The sequence below is a fragment of the Colletotrichum gloeosporioides genome (genome assembly GCF_011800055.1).
Source record: "Colletotrichum gloeosporioides strain Lc1 chromosome Unknown consensus_35, whole genome shotgun sequence".
In the NCBI taxonomy this organism is placed as follows: Eukaryota; Fungi; Ascomycota; class Sordariomycetes; order Glomerellales; family Glomerellaceae; genus Colletotrichum; species Colletotrichum gloeosporioides.
Genome location: NW_025544680.1, coordinates 162,148 through 190,072, shown reverse-complemented (window position 1 = coordinate 190,072; position 27,925 = coordinate 162,148). Strand labels below are relative to the sequence as shown.

The following is a 27,925-nucleotide window of genomic DNA, read 5'->3' as shown; positions in this document are numbered from 1 at the left end:
CATCACCGTCGAAAGAGACCAGATAGATGAGGCGTTTGCGCAAACTGTGATTTAGAGCATACAAATTACGATTGAACAGAACCTCTACCGCAAGGCAAGACATATCTTTGCGACGACTCTCTGCTTCGTGATCTAGTCTCAAGAGACCCGGTTCTGCCTGCTCGCATTCCACAGCTCCTTGAACTTTCCACCCTTCTCGAGCAGGAGGGACTGCGGCTCACCGACTTCTACGATATGTCCCTTGTCAAGAACTACGACTCGGTCAAAGTCAGCAACAGTGTCTAGGCGATGCGCGACCGCGATGACGGTGTGTTCTTTAAACTCCTCGCAAATAATGTCCTTGACCATACGCTCGGTGTGGGCATCGACGCTGCATTCCATGTAAGCTCAACTACGTATGAAACGAATCGGGTGGCAACGGCGGAGGCCTTACCTGCTCGTAGCTTCGTCCAAGAGAACGACTTTGCCTACCTCACGACGCAAGACAGCCCGCGCCAGGAAGAAGAGCTGTCTCTGCCCATGACTGAGTGCCTCCTCGGCAAATTCTGCGTCCAGGCCACCTTTCTCCTGGATGGCATCCCAAAGACCGAGACGTGTCAGTGTCGAAGCGATGCTCTCGTCAGAGGCTGCGGCAAACGGGTCGATGTTTTGGCGGACTGTCCCCGGGAGAACGAACTGGTCCTGAGTGATTGCAATCAGAGCCAATCTGAGTTCCAGAAGAGGGAGAGTGTCTAGAGACAGTCCATCAATGTGGATTGAACCCGATGATAGGGGCAAGAGGCGAAGCAAGGCGAGGAGCAGCGAGGATTTGCCGCTGCCGGTGCGTCCGACGATACCAATCTTCTCACCCGCACGAATGGAGATGCTGATACCGTTTAGGGCCTTGGGCGTTGATTTCTCATCACAATCATTGGTGCTAGACCCATATGAAGCCGAGATGTCCCGTAGTTCGATGCAGCCTTTGTTAGGCCATCCTGGAAGCAAGGTCGCCGATACTGAGCGGCCTTCAGAGCCCAGGAGCTGCCTTTTGAACAAATCATCTTCGGTTTCGTCAGGAGTATCGTCAGCAAAGTTCTTGATCCGTGCGACGGCACCGATGGATGTCTCCAGAGACGTCCAGAATTGGATCAGCATCTTGAGGGTCTCGGTAAAGGAGATCAGCTGGACTAGAGAGACTCCCGTCAGGCCTACAGAGACGGTATCACGGAGGCGGACTGCGAGGCCGACCACGAGGAGGGCTAGTGCGGTTGTGGTTAGGTCGAGCACGAGGGTCAGCCATTGCTGTGTGAGAAGAAGGATGTAGAAGGGGCGTTGCGAGCGGTCGATAAGGGTGTGCGAGTGGGCTATGGAGGGTGTCGTCGCGGCGTGTGCGCGGATGGTGGGGAGCCCAGAAAGCGTCTCGAGGAAGTGGGTGCTGTTAGGAATCGATGTCAACGTCCAAGGTTCACCTTGTATGGCCGGAGTCAGAGATGACTTACTACACCGGGGCTTTCTCCTCCAGATCCAAGAAGCGGAGCTGGCGGGAGGTACGGAGATACGCCCTCTGGATGAAGTAGAAGACGAGTATCAACACCGGGAAGCTGATGACGATGTACCAAGAGGCGGAGGCAATCAGGAATGCCTTGCCTATGCAGGTGAAGAAGCCTGTAACGTTCAGAGTCTAGTACATAGCAACCAATACGGGGGAGGAACGTACTGGCGAGGGATACGACCAGGGCCAGCGGCAAATTGCGGTCGACTAAGCCGATATCTTGGGAGAATCTAAACACATCAGGCGTCTTGGAGCCCGACCTTGGGACTTTCGGGTACTTACCGAGTTGTAATGGAACCGATGTCAGTGCTTGTGAAGAGAGCCAGTGGGGCACTGTTTATGTTGTCAGACATGAGAATATGGCTGTTTTGGGGGAACATCACCTACTGCATGACAGCCTTGAGGAGGCGCTGGTGCAAGTTGATGCCCGACCTTGATGCGATTGGGACAAGGACAAACCTGCAGATATGAGTGTCACTACGAAGTCTTGGCTCCAGGAGTACGGCACATGGACTTACCAGATGAGAATCGCGAAACAAATAACGCCGCTTACCTGCAAAGCAGCATAGACACCGAGGTAGTACGCAGAGTCCGAGGCGGCATTGTCGACATTATGGTCGGTCCAGAACTTGAGCCAGACCGCTTTTACAATATTGTCAGTATGTCATGCTTGGGATGATGATTGCAACACTTACTTGGGAATGTCGAAAAGAAAGCCCAAGACATCTGGAGGAGAAGCATAACTGCCACAAGTATGGCGCCAACACTTCCAAAGTAGTAACCGTAGACGCTCCAGTCTCCAAGCTGACGTCGCTTGTCTTCCGTTTCGGCACCGGTTTTGGCGGTTTCTTTCCCGGTCGTATTACTGGATGTGTCGATGGGAGATTCGCTTGAAGTGACCTCATCACCGCTGCCGGCCCCGATGGTTGCAAGGCTTTTGACGTAACCGTCCGACTCTAGGCACTCTGCAAATGTACCTATCTCTAACACCTGCCCGTCTCCAAGTGCTATGATCAAGTCTGCCTGTGATAGAAAGCCGACTATGTCTCTTGTTAGTCTTATGTACAACCCTGGGCTGTCTTCACGCATGGATGGCGAACTCTCACCTGATTGTGTTGCAAGAACGATCGTAGTGCCCCAAGCCCGCAGAATTCCTTCCTTCAGGTTGAAAAGTCTGCGGAACACTGTCTTGGCCGTGTGATTGTCAAGACCACTGAAGACATCATCGAAGAGGGCGATCCGGGGCCTAGAGTAGACTGCCCTTGCAAGCGCCTGACCGACGTCAGTAACAGCAGAGCATCATCGCCGGGTACGACTTACGATACGTTGCTTCTGGCCTCCACTCAAAGCAAGACCTTTGCTACCGATGAGCGTATGATCGCCGTCCGGGAACATGGCAAGATCCTTTTCAAGATCGCAGGCTACCAATACTTGTCGGTAGAGGCTTTCATCGAATTCTGAGAAGCAGGTAATATTCTTTCGGATGGTCTCATTCTATTTGATGTGAGCTTTTGTCCGACAACGGGTGATACGGTTTTACTTACGATTAGCCACGGGCTTTGTTCGCACCATGAGATCTTGCTGCTGGACAATGAAACAGGTCCATCAACGTAAGGAATCTCGCCGAGGAGACCTTTAAAGAGTGTCGTCTTACCAGATGCCACTGATCCCACGACCATGGCAAGCTCTCCGACCACGACGCTGAAGTTGAGTCCATGAAGAACAGGGACAGACTCTGGTTTCCACCGAAACGATATATCTTGAACTCGTATTGCGATGTTCTCCCCATCACAGCTACCATTCCCATTGCGAGACAACTTGGTGGAGGGGCTTGATGGAAATGAGCGGCAATCGTTTCGTGGCGGCTGGCACAGGTAGTTTTCAATGCGGTGGAAACACCCAAGGGCCGCGCTCAAGTCCAAGACCGTCTCAAACATGAAGAACAGGGGGCTTGCCAACAGAATGACCAGAGAGAGTGCAGCAAACAATTTAGTTGCGTCGAGCGTCTCTCCAGACTGGGAGATGATACCCATGTACATTGCGAAAGCAACCACCGGGGAAATCATGAGGGGAATCTGAGCCACGGCCGACGTGATTGCAGCAATCACGCGAAACGGGGTGGCGGCCTTCATTTCCGAAATTCTGAGATCCGCAATCGTTTGAGAGAGCTTCTGGGTAAGGCCGGACATCTTGATGCTCTTGACGTGTCCCATCATTGCCGAAGTAATTCCTGACTTTCCGTGAGTGGTTTGAGTTGTAACAAGATGGAAGGATGCATACCGATGCGTTTTTGCACTTTTTCTATCCACACAACTTGATACTTTTGCGTTGCAGGAGCAAATAGGAAAGTGACTATCAAAGCAGAAACCGATACAATTATGGGGCCCGCGGCTGCGTAGCCGATGTGACTGCTGAGGATCCAAGTTGCAAGGGCGAACTGGATGATGTTGGCCCAAAACTCATGTATCTCCCGCCAGGCGCGAATGATGGCGTCAACCTTGGGAAAGTTAATACTCGAAGTACACGGTAAGATGTCGGGAGACTTACATCTGTCGACATAAGAGTAACGGCTGCGGAATCGTCGCTGGAAGCACTCCTGAGCTCCGTCGTCTTGGAGTAGATGGCGGCGACCAACACGCCCCTAAGCATAGTCAAGGAGCGAAACGCCTTATGCCAATAGAAGCTTGACGTGATGGAGATGCCAAGATAAACGAGGCCATATGCCCCAATAAGACCATAGCCATGATTGACATTCTCGGACGGGTCTTGCAGGAAGTCAAGGAAACGATTCAAGACCAGAGGCTGGCAGATGGTGAAGCCCAGGAGACAAAGCCTCACAGGGACGACGGCCAACAACTGCCATTTCAGCGTCTTGATGCAAGCCCAGACGAGCCGATAGCTGTGCGGACGAGGTGAATCGTTTGTAGTGTCATTCGACGTCGACGATGACTCGTTCCAATGCAACCAGAAGCGCTCGCTCAGCACCGCAGCCGACATGGACTCATCCAGTGTGAACAAGTCAAGTGGCTTCAGGAGACGACGGAACCCAGTCATCAGCAGCGGCGTAAGCCACCAGAAGAGACCTCGGCTGTAAATGCCACTGGTCTCCTCAGGGCTTAACGACCGACCGTCTGAGTCGACAAGATACCCCGTCTTCTCCTGGGCTTCAAGAATCACGATGGCCGTCTTCAAGGCAAACGAGGCGGTGAAGACGGCGCTGATGGCAGCGCTTAAGTGCGACAGCCATATGGTGCGGAGGATTGCTCCATCCAGCACCAGAGAGACAAGCATGTATGTATTCAAGATGGACGAAGGCGTAAGGCTCTTCGAGTGTTCTATGTACGAGAGACCGCCAAACACCAGACTGGCCGCGAAAGACACGCAAGATGCCGCGATAGACACGGTGCGCAGACGCCCTTCGTCGCGATGGGTCGTCCAAAGTGCGATCAGGGTGAGTTGCAAGACGGCGAGGATGCCGATGGCGGCGATCTTGCATAGACGAAGAACGTTTCCAGAGACAGCGCGAGGAAGCTTCCCGAGTTGAAAGAGACGAAGAGGGGCGACGAGAAGCAGCAGTGAGGCGGGGAGAATAGTGAAGAGGCATTGTTCAAAAGGAAGAGTGAAGTCGAAGCCGTCACGGCAGTCGTGGATGATTGGGCCGAAAGAATCGTCGGCGGCTGGGGAGCACATGATTGAAGTCGAGTTGTCCATGGTGGGCGAAAGGCTTCAATGAGAACGTTGATAAAAGAAAGGGAACCTGCGCAAGTCAGGACTGAGGGATTGGCCTTTTTAATGCCCGGTCTGTCAGCAAGCAATCCAAGGGAGCGAGCCTTCCCCTGAGACACTATCCGGTAAAGGAAGGTGGTTAAGCAAAGCAATCAAACTGCTGACAAGGAGAATCCTGCATGTCTATAGAGATTCACACGAAATCGAGCGCCGCGTCCGAATACCGACGGCAGGATTGTTATGGGAACAACGCGACAGTCTCCCTCGGAAAAGAAAGAAGCTTTTCAAATGTTTCTATTTTTGTTTGCCGTTCTTGGGATAAACAGAACAGTCTAAGAAAGTTGAGCCCTCTTCTCATTTTGGAAACCAAGGAAGGTCGTTCATCATTGACTGGGGAAATTCTAGGCCAGTACCAATTCAGAGGATGGGTACTTACCTGCATGTATTCGGCTGGGCAGCCAACCCAGTACTGTGAGATCTGCTTAGCGCTGCCCAAACACCCTCCGAAGCCTGCCACACGTCTCCATTCGCGCCGGGCCCGCCTCCACAGCGCCAGACGCAACCTCAGAACCTCAGAAGCAGGTCCCTTCAGGGTCCTCAGTGGCTGTGAACTGCCCAAAACCTGACGCCACATCCCTGTCTCGTCCAAACAGGTTTTCCCGGGCGTCATCCGATGAACGGGCTAGACCGGTTTATGTGGGCCCCCGTGTGCCCACGGACAATACTGGCGCCACCAGCCGGGAAAGAAGGGCTGACAGAGGGAGGGTGGGCCCCGATGACGCAAACTTCGACATCTTCGCCCACAGACCCGACCAACCTCTGCGCAACAACAACAAGCCAACGCCAACCCTTCTCGCATGACTAAAATCTTGGCCACGTCAGGCCCGACAGAACTTGCTGCGCTATTCCACCCACCAAAACAACACTCACAGGGTACAAACAGCCAAGTAGATGATGCTCGCTTCTTCTCTTTCTGGTCCGCCCAACTGCCGCCCAGGCTATTGGGTTTTCCCCGGGCCAGTCAAGTGACGCCGATGGGGACAAACGGCCTTGTTCCTGACCCCCGTCTCCATCGTCACGGCACAGCATTCTTTGACGCCCACTCAGGAAGTCGGGGTCTCTTTGGTTGCATCATTGGTCTCGATGGGGTCTCAGATGGGCTGGCCTGCTGTGATTCACTCATCTTTTTAGGTCGCACCCTCCCTCATAAGGACAGTAGCTTTGGCTGCCCTAAAATCAAGAGTTCGTTGACTTTGTCACTGTCTCTTTCCACCTCCAAATCACCACGTACTAGACATAGACAACCTGTCGACAGGCCGTAGCTTACAGTTCCGGTCGTGTTCCCACCTGCCCACCGACAGCGTCCCAGTCCAACCACCTTTCTTTTGTCTTACACGAAGCAAACACTTCCGTCGGCAGCATGCATTTCACCGCGATAGTACCGCTGGTACTATCCATAGTGGCATTCGTACTCTCCTTCCTGGCCCTCTTTGCCGGCCAAAAGGAAGGCTTCATGGAGGATTACGACGTGATCCGCCTCAACACATCCGGACTCGGTCAGAATGTTTTGGACGTCAGCTCTGATTCATCCGGCGACGACGGAAGCACCTGGGACAGGCTAGTCGGCATCGTCCGCAACAAGACGTCTGACATTATCAACGACATCGGCAACGACATCGCGGATCGTCTCGCCGACGAGCTCGGAATCTCTCACTGGTACTCCCTGCATCTGATGGACGTGTGCCAGGGTGACTTTGCGCCCAACGTCACGGCTCCCAACGTCTGGCTCAACGTCTCTGCCTGCACCCAGCCGAAGCCTGGTCGTGAGTTCCACGTCGTACCGTTCCGTTATGCTCCATCACTGACTCTCATGTAGCCAATGTAAACCTCACCAAAATGCTGGACCAAGAGCTGTCCGTCGGCCCCCTGCGTCTGAGCCTCGCTGACCTCGATTGGCCCGATACTATCGAGGATGCTTTGGATAAGGTCAACAAGGCGCTGCTCGCCATCTTCGTTCTCTACGTCCTAGGCATCGGTTTCTCGGGTCTCGCCATTCTTGGCTCCTTTGCTGCCTTCTTCCTTGGTCCCGCCAAGCGTGCGACGATACCTAACTTCACCTTCGCCATGCTTGCAGCAATCGTGCTGTTTGCCGGCAGTTTGGTCACAACTATCGGTGCCAAGAAGGGCGCGGAGCAGCTCAACGACGTAGGCGAAGACGTTGGTCTGTCGGCAGAAGCCGGCCAGAAGTTCATGATTATCTCCTGGGTCGCCTTTGCAGTCATGGCTGTCTCTGCCGTCTACTGGATTACTCAGTGCTGCGTGGCGAGACGATCAACCAAGAGAGGATACACTGAGAAGCGCCACAACAAGGGCAGCTTCTAAGAATGAACCTCGTTGAAGAATAATCGACCCAAACCCTGTGCGCCTCTTTTTCTTCAGATTGGATAATTCGACGCGAAAGCGATTTTTTGGACACTGTTTGTCAGGTTTGACCTGATAGCCGGTCTACAACGGCCACCCTGACATCACGATCATTTTCATTATTTCACAAGATACCATTGATGCGACAAATGATTCCTTAGAATGAACAATTTCGAAACAGAACATCGAAATGTAGCAAGATGAATAGATTACTTTGAATGCCACGTTTGCCTCAAAACCGTTGTCTGTCGCCGTTCTAGCCTGTGCATGTAATTGACCGCACCATTTTGGCACCTATTGTCGTCTTCATCCTCGTCGTATCTGTACAAATTGTTCTGCTTATCTATCGCTCATATTGTCTCTATTTTCTGACGACCTTGTCGTCCTGCGTCTGCCGCAGCAACCGAAGCCCGGCTCCGGCTCCGAAGACCCACTTACCACCGCAGCAGTCCGGAATGTGGGGTACGTCATTCCTCCCTAAACAGGAAAGCACCTTCTCGGCCACGACCTCAGCTGCCCCTCAGCCTAAACCCAACCTTAGCTGAACTTCAGACCTTCCCCGCCGTCCCAACTACATCTGAAGTCAAACTCGAGCGTCAACTTCAAGCCTCTCGTGCCGAATAGAGTTCCGCCTTGCGCCCAGCTTTGCCTTCCCGCCCTCGCGACAACCGCTGCATCTTATCAAGGACCGACCCCTCAGGAGAATCCTCAAGATGCCTCTCCCATTCAGCAATCGCATCTCGTCCGCCAACAGCCACCCGGAGCTCCAGGACAGTGATGAGGAGGGCGACCAGCTCATCCCGCTTCTCAACCGAAGCCAGGTGAAAGCGAGGAAGGTTTGGGAGGGCTTCCTCGACTTTGCCACCCAGGGCGACATTCTCGGCATCGCCTTGGGCTTGATGTAAGTTTCCCTCGTGTGTCAATCGACGCATGCACCAGATCCTGTCTCCAGGATACCACGAATCGAGAACTGTACCGAATCTCGAGTAGGAATCGCGACTGACCATGTCCTCCGAAGAATCGCCTCCTCGTTCACGGCACTCGTCAACAACTTCGTGAACAACATCTTGATGCCGCCCATGTCCATCATCTTCCCTCTGAACCGCAATATTGAAGAGAAGTTCGCCGTTCTCAAGGGTGGTCCCAACTACAGCCACGAGAACAAGTACACGACTCTTGAGCGCGCCAAGGACGATGGTGCAGTCGTTATGGCTTACGGGTACGTTGCTTCACTGGGAGTACTGTTCTCTTGTGCGTGACTACTGACTGTTTTCGAAAGCTCTTTCCTCAACCAACTTGTCTCGTTCTTCTGCATCGGCTTCGCCCTCTATGGCCTTGCGCACATCTTTCAACTCTTTTCTCGAGACCCGATCATCAGACCTACGGTCAAGTGCAAGTACTGCCGCAAGCGTATAAGCATCAAAGTATGTGCCGAAATAGCTCAAAGTCGCCGACTGCAATACTGATTACGTTCCAGGCGCAACGTTGCGTCAACTGCTCTAGCTGGTTGGACGGTCGTGAGGACAGGCCTCTTATGTGACTTTCTAGTTTTTCTTTGTTTCCGCAGTCGGATACATACCACGTCGCTAGGTGATGATTTTCTGTTGGAGTCGTCGTTTTGGCATGGCAAGCTCGGAGTTGCGGCATGGTGGCTTGGAGGATTCACACTGTTACTAGAACACATCGCTATACAGGCCTTGATTTTTCGGGAATGGCTACTCGTTTCTAATTAGGACGGACAAGGCTTTGCATTTTTCCTACTGCCCCTATCAAGAGTGTCTTCTCCGCTCTGTATATCTACAATGAACCAATTTCCCATCGCTATTTGCATAGTATCATCTCAACTATCCCACCTTGAGATACCCACGCCTTTCTTAGACGCCGGGCATGGTTTCCTCGGGAAGTCCTCGGTTTCGATGGAAATATGTCTTTTGAGCCTTTGGAGACATGACGCAACGCCACATTACGAAAACCAAGCACACGAGGAAGAAAGCAGCAACGCTGAGGATAATGGCAACTACTGAGATGGTCTCCATCTTGTCGAGTGAGGTCTTGTGTATTTGCGTCGGTGGAGGTGATGAGTAAAAAGGAGAGCTTGGAAGCGGTATAATATGTATGAATCTGAAAGCGCAAACCTAAGATTCGGACCAGAAGTGATTTATCCAACTGGTATTTATCCAGGTCCTCCCGCGTCGATGGAGGCGGCCTCCATGTTACTGTTCAGGCCGATTGTTCAATTCGCCTCCGACGAAGGACTCACAGATTCTTTGACTGACAGTGGTTTGCGAAGGAACAAACAAAGCCTCCCTTGTCAACACATTGTCTAGCTCGGCAAACACACACATCACCTGCGTCCAGAGCAATAATGACTTTGACTCAAGGCCACTCAGCAGTGTTCGACACACACGCAACATACACTCTGTCCCAAGCCCTACATCACCAAGGCCCCAACGGCTCCAATACCAACAATGCTCACCCAGAAGTCCGCCTTGCCGAACCGAGCAATGGCCGCGTTGGGCGTGGAAGTGGGACTCGCCGATCCCGTCGCCGACCCGCCAGTCTGCGCCGCTCCGGATCCCGTCGCTGAAGCCCCCGTCTCCGCTGTCGCCGTTGCTTGCGCCTTTAGCTTGTCTAGGCCAGCAGTCACCGTGAGGGCGACGGTGAAGTTCTGTATGTCGACATTCCATACTCCCATGCGGACCGTAGAGCCGCTCTGCGTTTGGGTTTCCACAACGCGCATCGTCGACCCTTCGATGGAGCCTTCGAATCCGATGGACCTGGACGATGGAACATGTTAGGTCACCTTTCACACATACATCCGACGCCACCCCTATCCGTGAAAAGAGCTCACATGTCCTTGTCACTGTAAGTGTGGTGCAGCGCGACGGTCTTGGGGCCGTTGATAATGGTGAGGCCGTCCCAGGTGCCGTCCATCACGGAGTCCTCGTCCGCGACGCAGCCGCCTTTGGCGACGTCTGCTTCGCAACCCAGGATGTACGTGGTGGCGGCAGGCTTGGCATCCTGGACCGAGGCGTGGAAGGATGAGTTGCCCATGTACGGCACGACGACGTCAATTTTGGTAGTGGTGGTCTGCGCGGCAGCCATGCCGATGAAGGCGACAAGGGCGGGCGCAGAATGCTTCATTGTGACTTGACTTTTTGGATATTGTGACACAAGATACAACGACAAGCAACTTTTCGTGCGACATTGCGATGCAATTGCGGGCTTCATGGCATTCTATATGTGTACTCAACTCCATTACAGAAGTTCCTTTACTCTACGAGGACTGTGCCGCAACAGGCTTACAATACACACACGAGTGCCCAATGTTGGCTAGCCGCTCGTATCCTGCAAGCGTTAAGGCAAAAGAAGAAAAAGGCAGGAGAACATCCACGATATTTAGGCTCCCATCAACCAGGCAATTCTCCGATTGGGCGCGCCGGTCGACAGAACCGTTTGTGGAGGCAAACGACCCGCTTGAGCAACTGTGTGGCATTTCGCGTGGTCAGGAATTGCTGGAGGGCTGTGTTTGGCTGAGCATGGCTGGGCGCGAGGCAGCTGGATGATTCAGGATGTGGTGCGAGGACGGTGGGCGGTCAAAGAAGGTTAGCAGAGAAGCATATCGGCAACCCGTTCTCTAGGGCGGGAATGAGTTTGTTTTGACGTCTTTCGGTCGGCCAACGGTGCCGAGGTGTGGGTATGTTGATCGTTGAAGCGATGTTCCAAAAGGCCAGACTCTAGAAGAGGTTGAGAGAAGAGCGTGGGTAATGCATTTCGTAAGCGTGCCTTGGTCTTCCTGGGGGCTAAGCTGGGAACGAAAAGGGGTGTAGGAACACGAGATGACGAGACAGACTCAGCCGACATGCTTTCTGGGCGTTCTGACAAGTCTTGGCGATGGCTAAGTTTTCCTCCTGGGGTCATCCGTTACCCGTTGCGCGATCAGCTCAGGGGCCGAGGACTTGGGGTTGAGAGGTTTGTTGCACAGCATCACGGCACGTAGGTAAGACATCCAATGATAGAATCTCGGCGTCGAGGAAATCGAATGCCGCAGTGTCTTGGATATCGACTGTCTCCCATTTCGACGCCTCAAGCCAGCGACTGGACGCAGCTTCCATGTCGTCCAAAGGGCGCCAAGGGTAGATCTTCGTCTGATGCCTCTACCAAGCCCGAGCACCTGATCCCTCGTGGGAGGTTCTCTCACCGCAACCAGCTCAGCACAAGCTTGGCCTGTCGAGGTCCTGACAGGTCTCACTGGCCTCGCAGCTTCCTCATCGTGCTCTTGTTCAATCAGCGGGAAAGAAGGATGGATGGTGGAACACTGGCGACTGGACCGGGAAAGTGGGCAGGCGGCGGGCAGGAACACTACCTTAGGTAAGTTTCCGACATGTTCCTCTGGGAGGAGGGAAGGAGCTGGTTGACCTCGACTGGCCTCAGGGCGCTCCCTTCAGCGTGGCGGGGCGGCGGGCATAAGGTTGTTACGCTGGAATGGGACGGACGGGGTGGCCCTGCCCTGGCCCGGCGCGATGCTGTTGGCCAGTCGTTGTTTTAGCTCCAGTCTTCAGAGCTCCAGTTCATGCGCCCGTGCCCACCCAGTTCATCATATTTTTCTGCGAATTTCACGGTCTTGGCATTTCTTGGCTCTTTTCCCCCTTCCACCTCTCATCGTTTGTTTCTGCCGTGCTCCTCCCTCCCCTCCCCTACCTACCTTACCTAGGCCTCTAGCATCCGCCATGGGACCGCCAACCGCGGCGGACGCCCACCTGGAGGGGACTGAGGTGCCCAGCGCAGTGGTGGCACCTCTGGGTCCTGGGCATTGACGCTGCTGTGCTGTGCTGTGCTGTGCTGCCTCCTCTGCCACTCTGAGGTGCGCTCCTCTTGCTGAGTTGCAAGGGCATGTCTGGTGTTCGTTTCTTGGCCTCCATTTTGCTACAAAGAATGCCAATTGCTCACCTTCTCTCGCCCAGCCTTGGCCGGCAAGGACGGCGCATTGGCAGAGCCCTTTTCCTCCTTCGCTCACTTGATCAGGTCCCCCATCTTCGTCTGCTGTCGCATTTCAAGTCCAGCATATGACCAGACCTTGAACAACTCCAAACCTCCCTCGTCTTTGTCCTCTCCCCTTGCCATTGCTGCTTTCGACTGACCTCGCCGACGTCGCCCTGCCCCAAACCCACGCCGCCGTACCTGGCCCTCGGGAACGACTGACGGTCCATTGCGCTTTTCGCGATACAGATACGCACCCGCATCGGGACCTCCGCGAAACGAACGAACCCACTCTCCGCCGAAACGAGAACAACCCCTTCTGGATTTCTTCTTCCCTACGCTACCTTACCTTGATAATATTACCACCCATTCCAAGTCCGACCCAGCTCTCCCACCCGTCCGGCTGGCTCGCGGGAACTGCCTTGTCTAGGTAGCCCGCCTCCGATGAGCCGCCTCCCGAACTCGAGTTCAGCATTTTGACGGCAACCGCCGCCGCTGCACCTTTCGCCCTCTTCCTCGGTGCTGTCGAACACCTCCGCCGCTGGCCCACGTGCTCTGTGTGCACCGTTAGGTCTCGTCACAATGATATACCCACAGCCGTTATTCGCATTATTGTCATTATGCCTGGTCTCCTCCAATGCCGTTCTCGCCGAGGATATCACCACCGTCCCGATCTACCTTCCGCACTACGATGCTAAGAGCTGGTCACTGGTGCGGGGCAGCGTATTGTCAAGTGTACGAAAAGAACTCCAGAGGAGCTATGGCTCCCCCCTTTGTGATATGCGCTCGCCGGTAAACTGACTGTCATCCTGCTGCAGAATTCCAAGGAGACGACATATACCATCTTCTGCGCGCCGCAGACGCCCCCAAACTGCGATCTTGCCCTCGAATTCCCCTTCATCTTCGTTGAAGGCCAGCAGACGCTCGACTTCCACGGCACCAAGACATCAACACTGTACGTTTAGGACCCTTTCTCTCGAGGTTGAGGTTAGCTCCGACAGAGGCTGATACGCATGAGCAGGATCGCGGACCTCGGTTGCACATTAGGCGGAACAACGGCAGCGACGTGCTCTGGCTACTCGAGCCTGAAGAGCGGCTACTCGAATGGCAAACTGACGGGACCGACTGAGGTGTCCTGGACCTCGTCCCTCACCGGCTCCGAGGTCCAATGGGGTGTACTGACTCTCGCCGACAAGCCCGACAAGACTGAAGCTGTGCCGACGGCCGCGCCCACCGACGGCTCAAATTACGACGACTTCCTCTACACCGGCGCCATCTCCTCCTCGATGCCCGTCGAGACGAGCCCCAGCGCCGCGTCGCGTCTCGAGACCCGCTGGGTAATCGCCGCATCAATATGCACCATGCTGGTTGCTAGCGTAATAGCAAAGTAGCATATGAAAACTATTTTCCGGAAATGGTGTACATACACCACAAAGATATTTCCGCAGACATGCACCAGTGCAGAGGCGGCGTTCCTCTAGACACGAAAAGGGGTCGGCACGATCCCACAGGTAGACGGAGCAAAGAGGAACATGCGTCAAGGTGATGATGGGCGAGAGGGCCGCTGCTCTCTTGCCCTGGGCGCGAAATAATGGCGGAGTTGGTCCAATGGGTTGGCCACCTCACTAGGCAACCTATTATTACTTGATTTTGTTGGCGATTCGGGTCTGCTGTTCACGCAATGTGCTCCCAATTGGAGTTATACCCCCATATCGGCGTTATACCAAGTTGCTTTTGTTTCCACTGGTACAGTTTAAATGGCAAAAAACACAAAGGCTACATACCATCACCCTGACTGAGACTGCTGGGGAATCTAGGTCTCGGGGTTGAGTGAGGCGTTGGAGTATTCTACAGCATCAACAATTTACAACCGTCATCGATGTTCCATAGACTTGGCACTGCGTGACTGTACATGTGGGCGAGAGACAAAAGGCCCCCTTCGAAAGCTTTACTAGCATGGCGAGGATTGCAAGGAAAGGAGAGAGAGAGAGAGCAGCGACAGATACAGAAACAAAGACGCCACTGATACACTTGGGCTCATTACTCGACTGAAGCACTCCGGCACCCAAGTGTTATGTCACCTCGAACCATGTGATACCCCCACCTGCCTGGGCATTTTGTGCCGATGTCGTGCTGCCTGCCGAAGCGTGCTCAGCATCATCCACCCGACGACACCTACTACGGCAGGTCATGGCTCACACGAGCACTGGCACTGAATACCATATACCATCTCGCTTTGTGAGGTGCCGTCACGCCTCGAAACACGCCTTGCCGTCGGGCATGAAGACATAATTGAACAATAATCCATGTCGTCATGGACAGTGCGGAAGAGACTGGACGTCTTCAAATGGGGCATTGTTTGCAAAAGGAAGTACTGATTTCATGGAAACACACGACAGGTGACCAATCGAGCAGACGAGTTCAGAGACATGAAGAAAGATTCATGATCATTAGGTGATTCCAGTAATGATAACTATTAAACAATACTCCGTGCTCCTTTTTCCTATTCATCCAGCCAAACGCCCAGGCCATTCAAACCATCAGAAAAGTTGCACCAATTCCTGGCATCAAATCAGAGAATGCCCCAGAAGAGAACTTGCGATCCAGCAACAACGGCAGCAACGTTCCAAGCGCCGAGGCCAAGACGATGCCCATCATTGCATTTCTTGCCGCTATCAGCTTTCTGTTTTCTGGCTGCCTCCCCGGTACTCGCTTGGCCTTTAAAGCCTGCCTTCAAAGAGCCGTCGCCCTTGAGTCTGATCTGGTGCTTGACCTCGTAATCAATGGTGGTCTTCAAATTGCCCGTTGCTCTGCCGTTTGCCCCGGGTCGGCTTCCACGAGTATCGATGTTGAGTTTGCCCGATGTAATGTTCTCCTCCAAGACGTCGAAGTCGCCATTGACGCCCAGTGACCCATCGGCAGAAGCATGCAGATTGTCGTTCAAAACCAACTAGGTTTGAATAGCCTGCACGATTTCGTTGAGATCAGAATTGGCGAAATCGCCGGCGTAGCCCTGTACAGCTTCGAGGGCGCTCATCATCTGTCCAAGACCTACGGACTGATCATTGCCGCCAACGTACCACTTTTGGCCACAGACGACGCCAGTGTCATTTGCGGTGCAGGCATTGGCAGCAGCCTGGGTTGTGGGGGTCATCAGTTTGAGAACCTCGGGCTTGAGCTCAGGCAAGTCTTGGGCCGACTTATACATGAAGCGGGAGAGATATCCCTTGAATGTCTTCATATCCGTGTTGCATGTGCCGACAGTCTCGCACGCAGGTTCGTACATGATGTTGGTGCTGTTCTCAAAGGGGCCAAAGAAGTGCTTGGAGGTGTCCAACATCTTGACCGCGCGATCGTGCCAGAGAGATTGTCCAGTGGCGTTGGCCATGACGGCCGCACCATACAGGTAGATGCCCGTGGAGTACGTGAAGGAGAGAGGGTTGACCTTGGTGCATTCGTCGCGAGAGTCGGCGCCATCATAGACCTTCAGGTCAGCGTCGATGAAGCCGACCTTCTCTGACCAGTCCCAGACCTTGTTGGCCCAGTCAAAATACTTCTGTTCGCCAGTGGCGCGACCCAGTCGTGCAGCGAGCTGGAAGAAGCCGCCGTTGCTGACTGAGTTCTTGTAGTTCAGGCCGTTGGGGTTGCTCTCGTAAATCTGCCACAACAGACCGCCGCCACAGTGAGTTGTGTTCCAGCGAGATGCCAAAGAGTCAAAGATGTTGATGCCCATCCGGAGCCAGGACGGGGCGTCTGGGTTTGGCTGAGTGAAGTTGCGCTCAGCAGCGGCCATGACAGCAAAGCCCCAGAAGCCCAGGTCATCATTGCCCTCCTCCGAAGCGTGTTCTGGGGGCATGAAGTCGAAGTTGGGTCCCGTGTTGACCTTGGCAGTGAGGGCCTGGGCGATAACTTCGTTGTAGCTTGGGTCACCAGTGTAGTGGTAGTAGTCCAGCATGGCTCCCCAGAGGGCACCGGCCTGCCACCAGTAATAGGGTTCTGGCAGGTCACCGACCATCTGGAAGTACATGTGTCAGCGAGGACCTCGGGGCAGAGGATAGGTGCTGGATGTTAACGTACCTTGGCGTCTGATGAGACGTTGCCATTGTAGTAGGACATTGCGCCATGAGCAAGGCTGCCGGCAACGGCCTTGATGGAATCTGGGAGGCCGATCAGCAACGTCGTTGAAGGGTAGTGGTAAGTGGATATCACTGACCTGTGTTGTTGAGGTCGAGTGTGTCGGGCTGCGTGTAAGGCACCGCCAAAGCACCGGCCGCTGCAGACGCGACGAGGGCTGACTTGAAGCAGACCATGCCGCCGGCTTGTGGTGGAGAGACTTGGAAGATCAAGAGATTGAAGTTGGTTCCAGACTAGATGCCGTCCTGATGTCAAGCCGGGGACCTGGCCGTTGACGTGAGGATGTTGTAGACGGGGCAAGCCAGTCTCGATGATTTGAAGAGAACGGACGACGCTTGGAGATGGGTAAAGATGGAAAGCCAAGCTATCGTAAAGCAAAAGAGAGCGTTTGCCAGTCGGATGGATGTTGAATTGGAGATGTTGGAGGAAGATGGATATCTGGAGGTGAGGTTGGGTAGATATACCCCGAGGCCTTGAGGGGAGCGCTTATGGCAACGGAAAGAAGGAGTCTGGTAACTTCCACAAACGAGAGTGTTAGCTGCCTCTCTCAGACTTGGAAGGCAGTAGAAGACACCGAAGCGGGCAAGAGAAGGCAAGAAGCTGCGTCAGATCGACGATGCTGCTGTTGCGCATGGAATGAACGGCTGTCCTGTGGTGCGTATAGTGCAGGCGGGCATCCAGCTACCGGAGGCAATGGCGATGGCAGATCCACAACGAAGCTGGGAAGGTATGTAGTTTCCAGCACCGATGAACACACACGGGCACGTCAGGAACACAGAAAGTCGCGGAAAGAGCGTGGTAAGGAGCAGGAACCAGGGATGAGGGGCGGGAAGGCGCTCATGAACCGGCGGCCCGGCCGTCTTAAGGCGAAAACGTCAAGAGCCGGACCACCTCAGGGGCTTGGAGGGTTGTGGGGGAAGCAAGGCACTTGCGCTCCCCGCATTGGCATTGCAGAAGACAAGGAAAGATGCAGGGGCTTGTTGTCGAATCCCTCCGTCCCTCTCTCTACCAAAGTCGCCAACCCATAGTCCCATGTCGACGCTTTCCTTCCACTTCCTTTGACTCCTTTGAGACCCGGGCACCTCAGACTGCCCTTGCTTGGTCGAGTTTGCTCTTTCCCATCCACAAACACGTATCGAGCAAGGAAGCAAGCTGGCGAGAAAAGAGCCACCACGTTTGAAGAACTTTTGTTGCTGACCAGCGGAAGAGAGGCGCTAGTCAGGCACACGCACGTTTGATGGCTGAAAGGGGCACGGCGGCGGCAGAGCTCCAGCCTGGAGCCGCCGAAAGGAGACGCAGAGTCAGCAGTTGCGATGAACTCTGCGCTGAATGGAGAATCCATGCATGCGCTGGAGAGAAACAACTGGTGCAGGCCCCCTGACTGTCCGGCTCCCCCATGGGAGCTCATGGGAGATCGGCTCGTCCGACAAGCTTGTCCAGGTGTCAGTGAGTGACTCTGGCCCACTGATTGGATGCTTGTTTAGCGTTGATCTACTTGAGAGCCACTAGCTCGGGTTACCGTTACTTTGGACTCGACATTTGAAACAGCGGCGCACCAATTTTAGCCGCCTCTAATTGGGAGAGGCTTTGCACCTATGCAACCTCAATCCGAGTTAATAATCTGGGTCTGGCACAATACTGCGGTAGGGTAGCCATAAAGCGACCAAATATCATAAAAAAAGGGACCGCCTTCGGGGAAGACGACGAAACAATGCCACACCGGCCGCCCGCTTTGGGTCCAAGTTCTGTCCGCTGTTACGGAGATGCGATTTCGGGTGGCTTACCGGCGCCGTCTGATGCCGGCTTGAACGAAACATAGGCAGAGAGAGAAAAAAAAAAATTCTTAAGCAGAAGGGGATATAGCAAAGAAAAACCAGGAGAAACAAGTTAAAGAAGAAAAGAAAGAGGAAAAAACTCATGAAGAGAAGCCCTTAAATCAGATCAAGCCAAACATATCAAACCGAACAAACCAAATCAAATCATGGCCTGCAGGCCTCGCAATTTTTGGAATCCCAGATTAGACCTGGTACTACGCTTCCTCCCGGGTGGATCGGATTCGACCTGGCGTTACGCTGCCTCCAGGTCGGATTTCTCTTTTTCATTGTCTTTGTTAGCTTGTCTAGCAGCTGAAGATGAAGAGCCATTGATGGGATGCTGTCGTGGCTGTTGTCAACTTGTGTTGAGCCCGAACAGTTTTCCCCTTTCGCCCTGGTCGTTGACTTCATCGTCGTTTCTGCTGTTGCGTATGCCATCCCTGTTGTTGTCTATATTGCCAGCAAAGGTTTGGGCTTCACGTGGATGCGCGAACAGGCATATGAAAGATAAGTTTGGCAGATGCTGCGTCGTGGTTCAATATTCCATGGCTGCAGGCTTAATGATTTCCTGAATTGTCTATCATCTATCTATTTATGCATTTTCGCCCAAAAGTCGCTTAAGCAACTACCTCGTTCGCCGCCACTTCTTTCCTCTCCTCGTCCGCCTGACGTCCAGCACCACGAACCTCGGCCAGCGTCTTCTCGATGGAAGACAGGAACCGCGTGACCTCATCCTCTGTGCCGACCGTGATGCGTAGACAACCCAAGCATCCGTGCTCCTTGCCGCGGAACCGGACGACGACGCCCTTGTTCTCGGCCAAGCGCTCGTACACCGCCAGCGCCGTGACGTTGTCCGGCTTACCCTCGGCGTTGAGCATCTCGTAGAGCAAAAAGTTACTCTCTGTACCGCCCCTCAGCCTTCCGACACCCGGGATCTTGGGAAGCTCGGCGATGATGCGGTCTCGCTGCGTCAGGATTTTGGCCCGGTTGTCGCGCATGACCGCCAGACCCTTCTCGGAGACGGCGTAGCATGCGAGGGCGCTCGTGGGGCTGGAGATGTTGTACGGCGCCTTCATCGCGTTCAGGAGGCGGGCAATCGGCGGTGACGTGAAGGCGGCGCCGAGACGGATGCCAGCCATGCCAAAGGCCTTGGAAAGGGTCTGCATGACAACGAGGTTGGGCCACTCGAGTACCCATTCGGCGAGGGAGCTGCCTTCGGGCGCGAAGTCGATGTATGCCTCGTCAAGCACGACGACACCGTTCCACGTCGGGTGCTCCATCACCCTCCTGATATCATCCTTGGACAACACGGAGCCGGTGGGGTTGCCGGGTGTGCAGAGATAGACCAGCTTGATGTTGTTCTCCTTGCTGAGAGTGGCGAGGATGGCGTCCGTGTCCATGGAAAAGTCGGGAGCGGGCTTCAGGGGCACCTTGACGATGCTCACGTCGTTGATCTGGGCCGAGACGGAGTACATTCCGTAGGTAGGCGGGCAGGTAAGGATGCAGTCCTTGCCGGGGGCGCAGAAGCATCTCAGCAAAGCGTCGATGGCCTCGTCACTGCCGACGCCAACGAAGACGTTCTCGGGTCCGAGGTTCTTGGTCGTGTGGGTGTGGGTGTTGCGTAGGTTGCAGAGCAGCTGCTTCAGTTCGGGCTGGTGAGGGTCGGGATACCTGTTCAGGCCTAGGAAGTCGATACCCAGATTTCCCGCTTCAAAGTTAGACTCCAGCGACGGGCCATAGGCATTCTCATTGGCGTCGAGAAGGACGTTGGTTCCGTCATCCTTATAGTCGCTGTCAGGGGCGTCAGCCTTCTGATCACATTTCATGCAAGTGTAGGGTGAGTTTGTAGAGCAAGACTTACTCTCTGGCGCATCGATAAGGCTCGAGAGCCAAAATGTTCGGGCGGGCGCATTTTTCCAGGTTGAAGGGCGACATGGTGAGGACACGACTTGAAATTGCTATATGCCCAACTGTTATCACAATGTATTCGGCTGTCTTATATCCAAACTGAGATTCCAAGATCTCGAAGTTGTATCAAGACCCTGGCTGAGTCAACGGATCACAAATTCAAGAACTGGATCCTCTCCCCGAGCATCGGCACGGCACTTGGGCGAAGCTGTGTGCCCCGCGGTCATGGAATTGGCCAATCACGATGACTGTATCCGATGTCGCCGCCCCGCACCAGGCTTTCAGAGCAACGTTCATTGGGAGAGACGGTTGCCCAATCGAGAATTCGTTCAGAAGTAAGGTGGGTCAACGGTTTGTCACCGCGGAAAGAAGAAGCCGAAGCCGATTCCGCTGTACCCGACCCGACCTTATCCCAAGCCGAAGCCGAGATGGGATGGACTTGATTGCTAAGAGAGACTTTAATCAACTGGATTATAGTTGCCATTGAGAACAACACCAGCTTTGATTCTTTGGAAGCCGGTGGAACACAAAGCGTGAAAAAAGCCTTGCACTGTGTATATCCGTTTGGCTCAACCACAAATTCGATCTCACTTTGACCTTGGCCAAAGAAAAGCTGCGGGGTTACGTTTGGAGCCGATATCGATTACCTGCGATGCGTTCCTACTCCGATTTGTGTCTTGCCTTTTACTACGTCTACGCCATCAACCTGTTGAACATCTCTTCTGGGAAGGCCTCCATCGTTCTAGCGCAACACATTTTGCTATCCAGCTTCAAGTCTGAGACGGCTGACGGCCTGCTTACAGGCCGGCTCTCCCCGCTGGCCTAGGGCGGCGGATCATGGCGAATTTAGGCTGATTAGCCATCTTTGTCATCAACCGACTGCAGGTCGTGGACAACTGTCTGGACAAGCTTCTCGATAACAGCAGACCAAGTCGGTTGAGCAGCCTGTTGGCCGACGCCCCAGTCGTTTTTTCTCCTCCACTCTCAGCGGCGCGAATCGAAGCCTCTGCCGACCTCCCCATCCATGACAAGCTAGTGCTTCTTGATGTGGCGTCCATGGAGCTCTCGGGTAGATTTCTTGCGAGCGCATCCAAGACTCCAATTACCCCTCACTTATTCCCATGGTCAGATCTGGGGAACTTGCAGGAGCCATCATCTTTTTGACAAGAAGCTGCAGCTATCGTTCGTCGTTGGACCCTAGCACGCGGAGACAGGCGTGGAGTGCAGGGTCCCAGACATGATCTAGCCCATCTCATAGGCGGCGCTTCTCTGCCCGTTTCTCCATCGGTCTGCAGCCCATTTCCGTTCTGCCGGACAAATGGCCCAATTGATTGCCATGACGCAGTCGAACAGGATTGTCGGGAATCGTATTTGAAGACGGTGCCCATCTGCGAACATGGAGACGGAGCCGTTGCCACATCCTCCGAGTTTCCCACTATTTCGTGGTAATTCCAGTGGCCCTTCAAGTCGCCTCGCGTTTGGAACCATCCAATCGACTGGGACAATGCAGTTTCTCTCAATCGCAGCTCTCGTCTCTGCGGCAGCGGCAGCCGCGGCCTCGCAGTGCGGACTGAAGAAGCTGGAGAACTTGGTAACATTCGGCGACAGCTACACTGACGAGATGCGCCTAAGCTACTTCGCTAGGAACAACGGCAGCGCTCCGCCCCCGGGATTTCGACTTGGGGAATCTAACTCGACAGCGAGCGGCGGATATGCTTGGGGTCGTTTCGTCGCCAAGGCCACAAACGCGAACTACAACAACTATGCCGTGGCCGGAGCTACCTGTTCTAACGAGATCATCTCACGAGAATTCGCTACCATCAACCAGCCGTTCCCCTCAGTGATGGACTATGAGATACCAGCCTACAAGGCTGACATCGCATTCAAATCTCTGTACCCTAACAGACAGGCGAACAACACGGTCTACGCGTTGTGGATCGGAACGAACGACCTGGGTTATGGTGCCTTCCTGACGGACTCGCAGGCTCCCGGAACGACCATCTCCACGTATGTGGACTGCATCTGGGAGGTGTTTGACAATATTTACGAGACGGGAGGCCGTCACTTTGTCCTCCTGAACCTGGCACCCCTGGAGGAGTCACCTTTGTACGCAGCAGTCGAAGGCGGGGGCTTTGGAGACAGCCAGTTCTGGCCGAACAAGACGCGCTACAACACGACGGAAAACCAGTATAAGATGCTCGAGTACACCACGAATGTCAACACCATGTTTGACTACGGGGCGCCATTTCACCTGCTCGTCAAGAAGAGGTGGCCCGGAGCGAGCTTTTCCATCTTCGACGTCCACAGTCTGCTGCGAGACATCCACTCAGAACCATCCAAGTACCTGCCTCCGCCGGCGAACGTGACGGGCACATACAGGGTTTGCGATCCGGTTACGCGCGAATGTGTCGACTCTGCGGAACCAATGGCGGGGTTCTTGTGGTACGACGAGCTGCACCCTTCGGAGCGCGCAGGTAAGCATTTGTTCATGCTGGTCGTGGTTCTCGTCTCTCGGCTGACGTGGGTGGTTTGTTGCAGACGAGATTATAGCCCAGCATTTCGTTGATGTTGTCTTCGGGAACTCAACATACGGTACGACATATGCGGCTTAGGGATTGGTAGCTGGAGACACACGGGCAGGTCCAGTCAACTTCTGCTGATGAAGGTCTTGTATCATTCAGCTATGAAGATAGTGTTTAATGAAGTGCTCTCCGAGAAAAGATGCCGCTCTCTGCGTGGTGACAGGTGTACCTGACCCTGGATGGCTGCAGGCACCCCCCTGGTTGGGTGCGGACGTCTTCAGACCAGTCAGCGACGCCTCAGCCGTCCAGGTTAGCCTCCACTGCCGGCACCTCCCCTTGTTTAGCCTCGGATGCAGCCCCACTTCGAATCCTGCCCCAGCCGGCCAAGTGTCCACGCTCTCAAACCTATGGCCCCTTCCCATACGACTCACAGGGGGGGACGAAAACCAAAGCCAAAAAAATTTCGTTTCTGCGTTCTTTTCCTGCCGCGAATGCCTGATGGACACACACACACACACACACACACACCACACACACCTCTTCTCTACTACCGCTCTGCCTCTTGCGCGCGCAGTCAATCAATCAACCACACACCCATCACAAACGCGCTGCCTTGTTTCACATATCCCATACGTTCAGGGACGTCCGGCGCACGACCACACCGCACCTCACCGACGCCGCCACCGAAGCCGTTGCTCACCGCACCTCCTCCACGGTTGTCCGCCATTCTACCTTACCTTACCTATTCTCCGCTTGCTGCTCCACGCGCACCGTCACCTGCACCAAGACGACGGATCTGCCTTTGATTCCCTCGTCACTCTTTCTCGCATCCCGTCGAGGATACTTTCCCCCCTTGGCACCTTGACTGCTCGGCCTGATCAAGCTCGGCATTGGCGCTGAATCAAGCACCAACCCGCCCAACCCAGAAACTGTCCGTTCTCGACTGCCTGTTCTAGTCGTGTCTCACTGGGTTCGCGTGCCGGGCCATCCATCGGACGCGGTTCTAATACACAGAGCGCAAACCATTATCGGCAATCGCTATTTCTCGTTGCGCCTCATCTCTCACCAGCAACTGTTCCATCTGGCGCCCCGTCCATCCATCCACGTCACTACCGTCTCCTGGCACCCCATTCCTACTCACCGTACCCATCTCTCAGCCCTCTTCTTCCCCAGTTTGCCTTCTCACACCCCCGTGCACCTTTCTGTCGTCCTTTGCGCACCTTGAAGTCGCAAGAGTACCTACAGACAGAGGAGTACCTACGGCAGAGAAGCCGAGACAAGCAGCGCCAGCCCTATCCCAGGCACGCCCACGCGCCGTACCATCCAGTCAGGCACCCCTGAGAGCATTGAAGGGACAGCTGGATTCGTGTCGTATGCATGGTTGTACCTTAATACGCAATACTTGTTGTTGGCTAGTCGAATCGCTCTCTTACGGCGTACTGGGACAAGCTGCTGGTTGTCGGCCTGTCACTTTGTCTATCTGAGAGATCGCCCAAGCTTAACCGTTGATGCACCGGTGGCACCCCTGCTCTCCACCGCTCATCACGCACGTCGAGCAGCAGCAAACCAGCCAGTCAACCAACCAGCCAGGTTGACCTGCGGCCCGGACAGACCAGGACCTCCTCTCCTCGCTCCACGCACTCCTCCCGCCGCGCCGCTCTCTTCCTTGTTGCGGCCGACACCTCGAAACGTCGCCCGCTGCGGCCGCCGCCAACCGTACCGCGTCCTCCCTCACTTCTTCCGCCCAGCTTAGCCCAGCACCCGACCAGCCAGTCAATCCATCAGCCAGTCAGCCGGCCAGGAAACCAGCTCGTGTCTGACTTGCCAGACCAGACAGAGCCTGGAGTCTGAGTCTATTGCTACCTCAACGCTTGTCGCAGCACCCTAGCCCGACCTGTTCCCCTGGGCAGGCACGTCGCGTCAAGCCCCCTCCCCTCCCCCCTCCCCCCAAACCATAATAATAATAATAGCTCCGCGCCCATCCCATCACATCCCGTCCCAGCCATGTACGCTCCCGGCTACGGCTTTCAAGTCTCCAATGTCCCTCCGACCTTCAACAACGCTGCCCCACCTCCAAATCAGAACCCTCATATGCAGCAAGGCTCTGGCCCTACTCAGCCAGGCCAGCAGATGATGTACAACCCCAACCAATTCGCTGGCATGTCTGGTGGCCAGCCAGGCTTTGTCGGAGGACCCAATCCTGCGATGATGTCTGGCGCTGGTCCTGCAGGCATGATGCAGAACGCCGGCATGCCGCACATGGCCGCCAATGGTCAGAGTAAGCTCTCCCCTTCCTTGTCCTGTCTCTCCCTCTGTACGCCCAACCCGCCCAGCATACTTTCGTATCTGCTTTGCGCCTGATGACGCTGCCCGAAGCCGCATGGCCTCCTCACGGGGTCCGTGTCGGCCGTCGTGGCGAGATGCCATCGGCAAGGCTGCTCAGGCTGGACCCCATCGACATCACCATTACCATCACCACCAGCACCCGCAGCATCGGAAGAACACGTCGTAAAAAACGCGCAGTCGCAGTGCCTCTTGATCATCTGAACACGAAACACGCGTTCGCTAACCTCAATGTCTTTGCCAGTGGCCTTTCAAAACCCGTATCAGGGCAATCCCTACGGCGGTAACATGCCCGCGCCGGGCGGCCAACATCCCAACTTTGGAGGAATGCAGGGCTTCCCGATGAACGCGGCCATGACGCCTCAGCAGCAGCAGCAGATCATGATGCAGCAACAGCAGCAGCGTATGCAGGCGCAACAGCAAGCGCAACAACAACAACAAGGGCAGGCAAACGCTGGTGGGATGCCGTTGGGCTCGACACCGCAGAGACCGATGAGCGCGGCGCAAGGGAGTCACGGGTCGCCAAACAGTGCTATGCAGCATCAGCAGCATCAGCAGCATCAGCAGCATCAGCAGCATCAGCAACATCAGCAACAGCAGCAACAACACCATCAACAACAGCAACAACAGCAACAACATCAACAACACGCCCAGCAACAGCACCCGCAACATCCCCAACAGCAGCAGCAGGGCCAGCCCCAGCAGCAACATCCACAGCAAGGCCAACCTCAACAACCCCAGCAGCCACCTCATCAGCCGCCTCAGCAGCAACAACAACCTGGTCAGCAGCAACAGGCGCAACATCAACAACACCAACAACACCAGCAGCAGCAGCAGCAGCAACACGCCCAACACCAACAGCAAAAACAGCAGCAGCAATCTCAATTCCCAACTCCACAAGCCCCGTCGCACGGCCAGCCGCCGGCAACGACAGCACCGCAGCAGCAGCAGCAGCAACTCGCAGCCTCTGTTACCACCCCCCAAACTCCGACTTTCCCCCCACACAACCAGACTGCGACGGTCAATGGCACATCCACCGTGTCTACGCCCCTGAGCCCGGGCAGCGAATCACGGGAACAGGAACGATTTTCACTGCTACTTGAGATCAACCAAGAACTGCTGTACGAATCAATGCAACTACAACACACTTTGACCGAGTTGAAGAAGGAAGCTGCCCCAACAGGAGAGGGTGACCCGGCAAGGAAGCCCTCGCAAGAGGAAGCCGCAGTCCAACAGGACTACAGCCAGTAAGTTCCAAAGCGACATGAGTCTTCAATGGGCTCCAAAACTGACGTCGTGTTTAGTTGTATGCGACGACTTCAAGCGAACCTGGCATATTTGGCTGCTTTGGCAGATAGGAAAGGCAATGTCCAAGTACCACCGTCGCCGGCCTACCTTTCCTCCCCGCCGTTGAACATGACGTTGAAAGTCCGCCTACAAACTCCGCCTGGGGACGTGGCAGAAAATAATCCTGATCCGACGACGGACCGCCAAGAAAGGTCCAGTTATCTCACCGAGCTTTACAACAAGCTGCAAGCCCTCTTTCCCAACGTTGACCCAAAGAAGGAGCCGGCATTCCAGACGCCGGCCCGCCCGCAAGGCCAGCACCCTGGCCAACAAAGCATGGCACAAGGCCAGCGACCACCGAGCCATCAAGCTAGCCCCGGTATGGCCCAAGCTCAGCGTCCGATGCAAATGCAGAATATGCCGGGGTCACATCAATCCCATGGAATGGTGCCATCCTAGGAGGGTCAATTCCTTGTTGGAAGTTATACGGACCCTTTGAATGACGCGCAAGGTATTGTCGATGCGCATCTACCTGGCGTAATGGTCCCGGCCTTGCAGGACTCTCTTGGTAGCCTTGCTCATCCGTACGATGCGCCTGGCCGAAACCCGATACAGGACTATGTCTCTTTCCCAGGACCACAGGAGCCGGGTGGTCTTGTGGGGCGAACGCCGTCTCCTGCTCGTGACGTGAAGATCGCCGACGATGCCAAGGGCGCCAACTGGATCATTCAAAAATGGTTCAGTGGATTCGAAATCCAAGCAACAGATACCCCCCCTTTGTGGCCACGAACCTATGACCAGCAACAACACATAGCAAGCTACACGAGAGCTGGGGACGATAATGCCCCTCAGACAATGATGCAAGGCCCATATCCTATGCATGTAATTCCAGAGAGTAGGGATACTACTGGACTGCAACCAGACTGGCATTACATATCAAGCTTACCCGATTTCTTCTAAGCTGTGTGCTCACGTTGGATTCAAACTGGACCAAGGTCACCGTGGATACGCATCTGTGAAACCTCTTGACACGGCGAGTGGGGTGCGAGGACAAAAGCGCTGTGCAACCGGATCAACAAAGCAACGGGGGCAACACTCTTCTGGTCATGACATTGAACCAGCCACACAAAGAAGGGGTTCAGGAGGCCCCCAAAAAGCACAAAACAAATGATAACCACCAGGATGTGCAACTAACGGTACCCAGGGTTTTGGCTCCATCTCTACGGATGAAGCGGTAAACAACTATGATTGGACGCAGT

At 54.7% G+C, this 27,925-nt stretch overlaps 9 protein-coding genes across 9 annotated transcripts; 5 read left to right on the top strand and 4 right to left on the bottom strand.

The window, feature by feature from the left end:
• Positions 1–138: 138 nt before the first annotated feature.
• On the bottom strand, positions 139–5,254 carry GCG54_00008051 (ABC transporter FUM19; the record flags this gene model as incomplete). The annotated part of the gene is made up of 13 exons (XM_045408023.1): positions 139–370; positions 434–1,414; positions 1,479–1,644; positions 1,697–1,761; positions 1,814–1,864; positions 1,919–1,990; positions 2,050–2,173; positions 2,227–2,571; positions 2,638–2,803; positions 2,852–3,025; positions 3,076–3,761; positions 3,812–4,028; positions 4,079–5,254. Coding segments are annotated over 13 exons (4,455 nt in total), but the record flags the coding sequence as incomplete, so codon positions are not given.
• A 1,423-nt stretch (positions 5,255–6,677) lies between these two features.
• On the top strand, positions 6,678–7,639 carry GCG54_00008050 (uncharacterized protein; the record flags this gene model as incomplete). The annotated part of the gene is made up of 2 exons (XM_045408022.1): positions 6,678–7,080; positions 7,134–7,639. 2 exons carry the CDS (start codon positions 6,678–6,680, stop codon positions 7,637–7,639), a joined length of 909 nt encoding a protein of 302 aa, XP_045265694.1.
• A 752-nt stretch (positions 7,640–8,391) lies between these two features.
• GCG54_00008049 (Anditomin synthesis protein L) lies at positions 8,392–9,218 on the top strand (the record flags this gene model as incomplete). Its single annotated transcript, XM_045408021.1, has 4 exons — positions 8,392–8,579; positions 8,631–8,897; positions 8,958–9,102; positions 9,156–9,218. The coding sequence occupies 4 exons, from the start codon at positions 8,392–8,394 to the stop codon at positions 9,216–9,218; spliced, it is 663 nt and encodes a 220-aa protein (XP_045265693.1).
• An 891-nt stretch (positions 9,219–10,109) lies between these two features.
• GCG54_00008048 (uncharacterized protein) lies at positions 10,110–10,822 on the bottom strand (the record flags this gene model as incomplete). The annotated part of the gene is made up of 2 exons (XM_045408020.1): positions 10,110–10,455; positions 10,530–10,822. The coding sequence occupies 2 exons, from the start codon at positions 10,820–10,822 to the stop codon at positions 10,110–10,112; spliced, it is 639 nt and encodes a 212-aa protein (XP_045265692.1).
• Positions 10,823–13,240: 2,418 nt separating this feature from the next.
• Positions 13,241–14,049, top strand: GCG54_00008047 (uncharacterized protein; the record flags this gene model as incomplete). The annotated part of the gene is made up of 3 exons (XM_045408019.1): positions 13,241–13,393; positions 13,477–13,613; positions 13,680–14,049. The coding sequence occupies 3 exons, from the start codon at positions 13,241–13,243 to the stop codon at positions 14,047–14,049; spliced, it is 660 nt and encodes a 219-aa protein (XP_045265691.1).
• Positions 14,050–15,230: 1,181 nt separating this feature from the next.
• GCG54_00008046 (Mannan endo-1 6-alpha-mannosidase DCW1) lies at positions 15,231–16,968 on the bottom strand (the record flags this gene model as incomplete). Its single annotated transcript, XM_045408018.1, has 4 exons — positions 15,231–15,608; positions 15,630–16,673; positions 16,736–16,815; positions 16,872–16,968. The coding sequence occupies 4 exons, from the start codon at positions 16,966–16,968 to the stop codon at positions 15,231–15,233; spliced, it is 1,599 nt and encodes a 532-aa protein (XP_045265690.1).
• A 2,255-nt stretch (positions 16,969–19,223) lies between these two features.
• On the bottom strand, positions 19,224–20,574 carry GCG54_00008045 (Histidinol-phosphate aminotransferase; the record flags this gene model as incomplete). Its single annotated transcript, XM_045408017.1, has 2 exons — positions 19,224–20,397; positions 20,468–20,574. Coding segments are annotated over 2 exons (1,281 nt in total), but the record flags the coding sequence as incomplete, so codon positions are not given.
• A 1,444-nt stretch (positions 20,575–22,018) lies between these two features.
• GCG54_00008044 (Acetylesterase) lies at positions 22,019–23,126 on the top strand (the record flags this gene model as incomplete). The annotated part of the gene is made up of 2 exons (XM_045408016.1): positions 22,019–22,988; positions 23,053–23,126. The coding sequence occupies 2 exons, from the start codon at positions 22,019–22,021 to the stop codon at positions 23,124–23,126; spliced, it is 1,044 nt and encodes a 347-aa protein (XP_045265688.1).
• Positions 23,127–25,040: 1,914 nt separating this feature from the next.
• GCG54_00008043 (uncharacterized protein) lies at positions 25,041–27,626 on the top strand (the record flags this gene model as incomplete). The annotated part of the gene is made up of 4 exons (XM_045408015.1): positions 25,041–25,314; positions 25,624–26,626; positions 26,684–27,113; positions 27,309–27,626. The coding sequence occupies 4 exons, from the start codon at positions 25,041–25,043 to the stop codon at positions 27,624–27,626; spliced, it is 2,025 nt and encodes a 674-aa protein (XP_045265687.1).
• Positions 27,627–27,925: the final 299 nt, after the last annotated feature.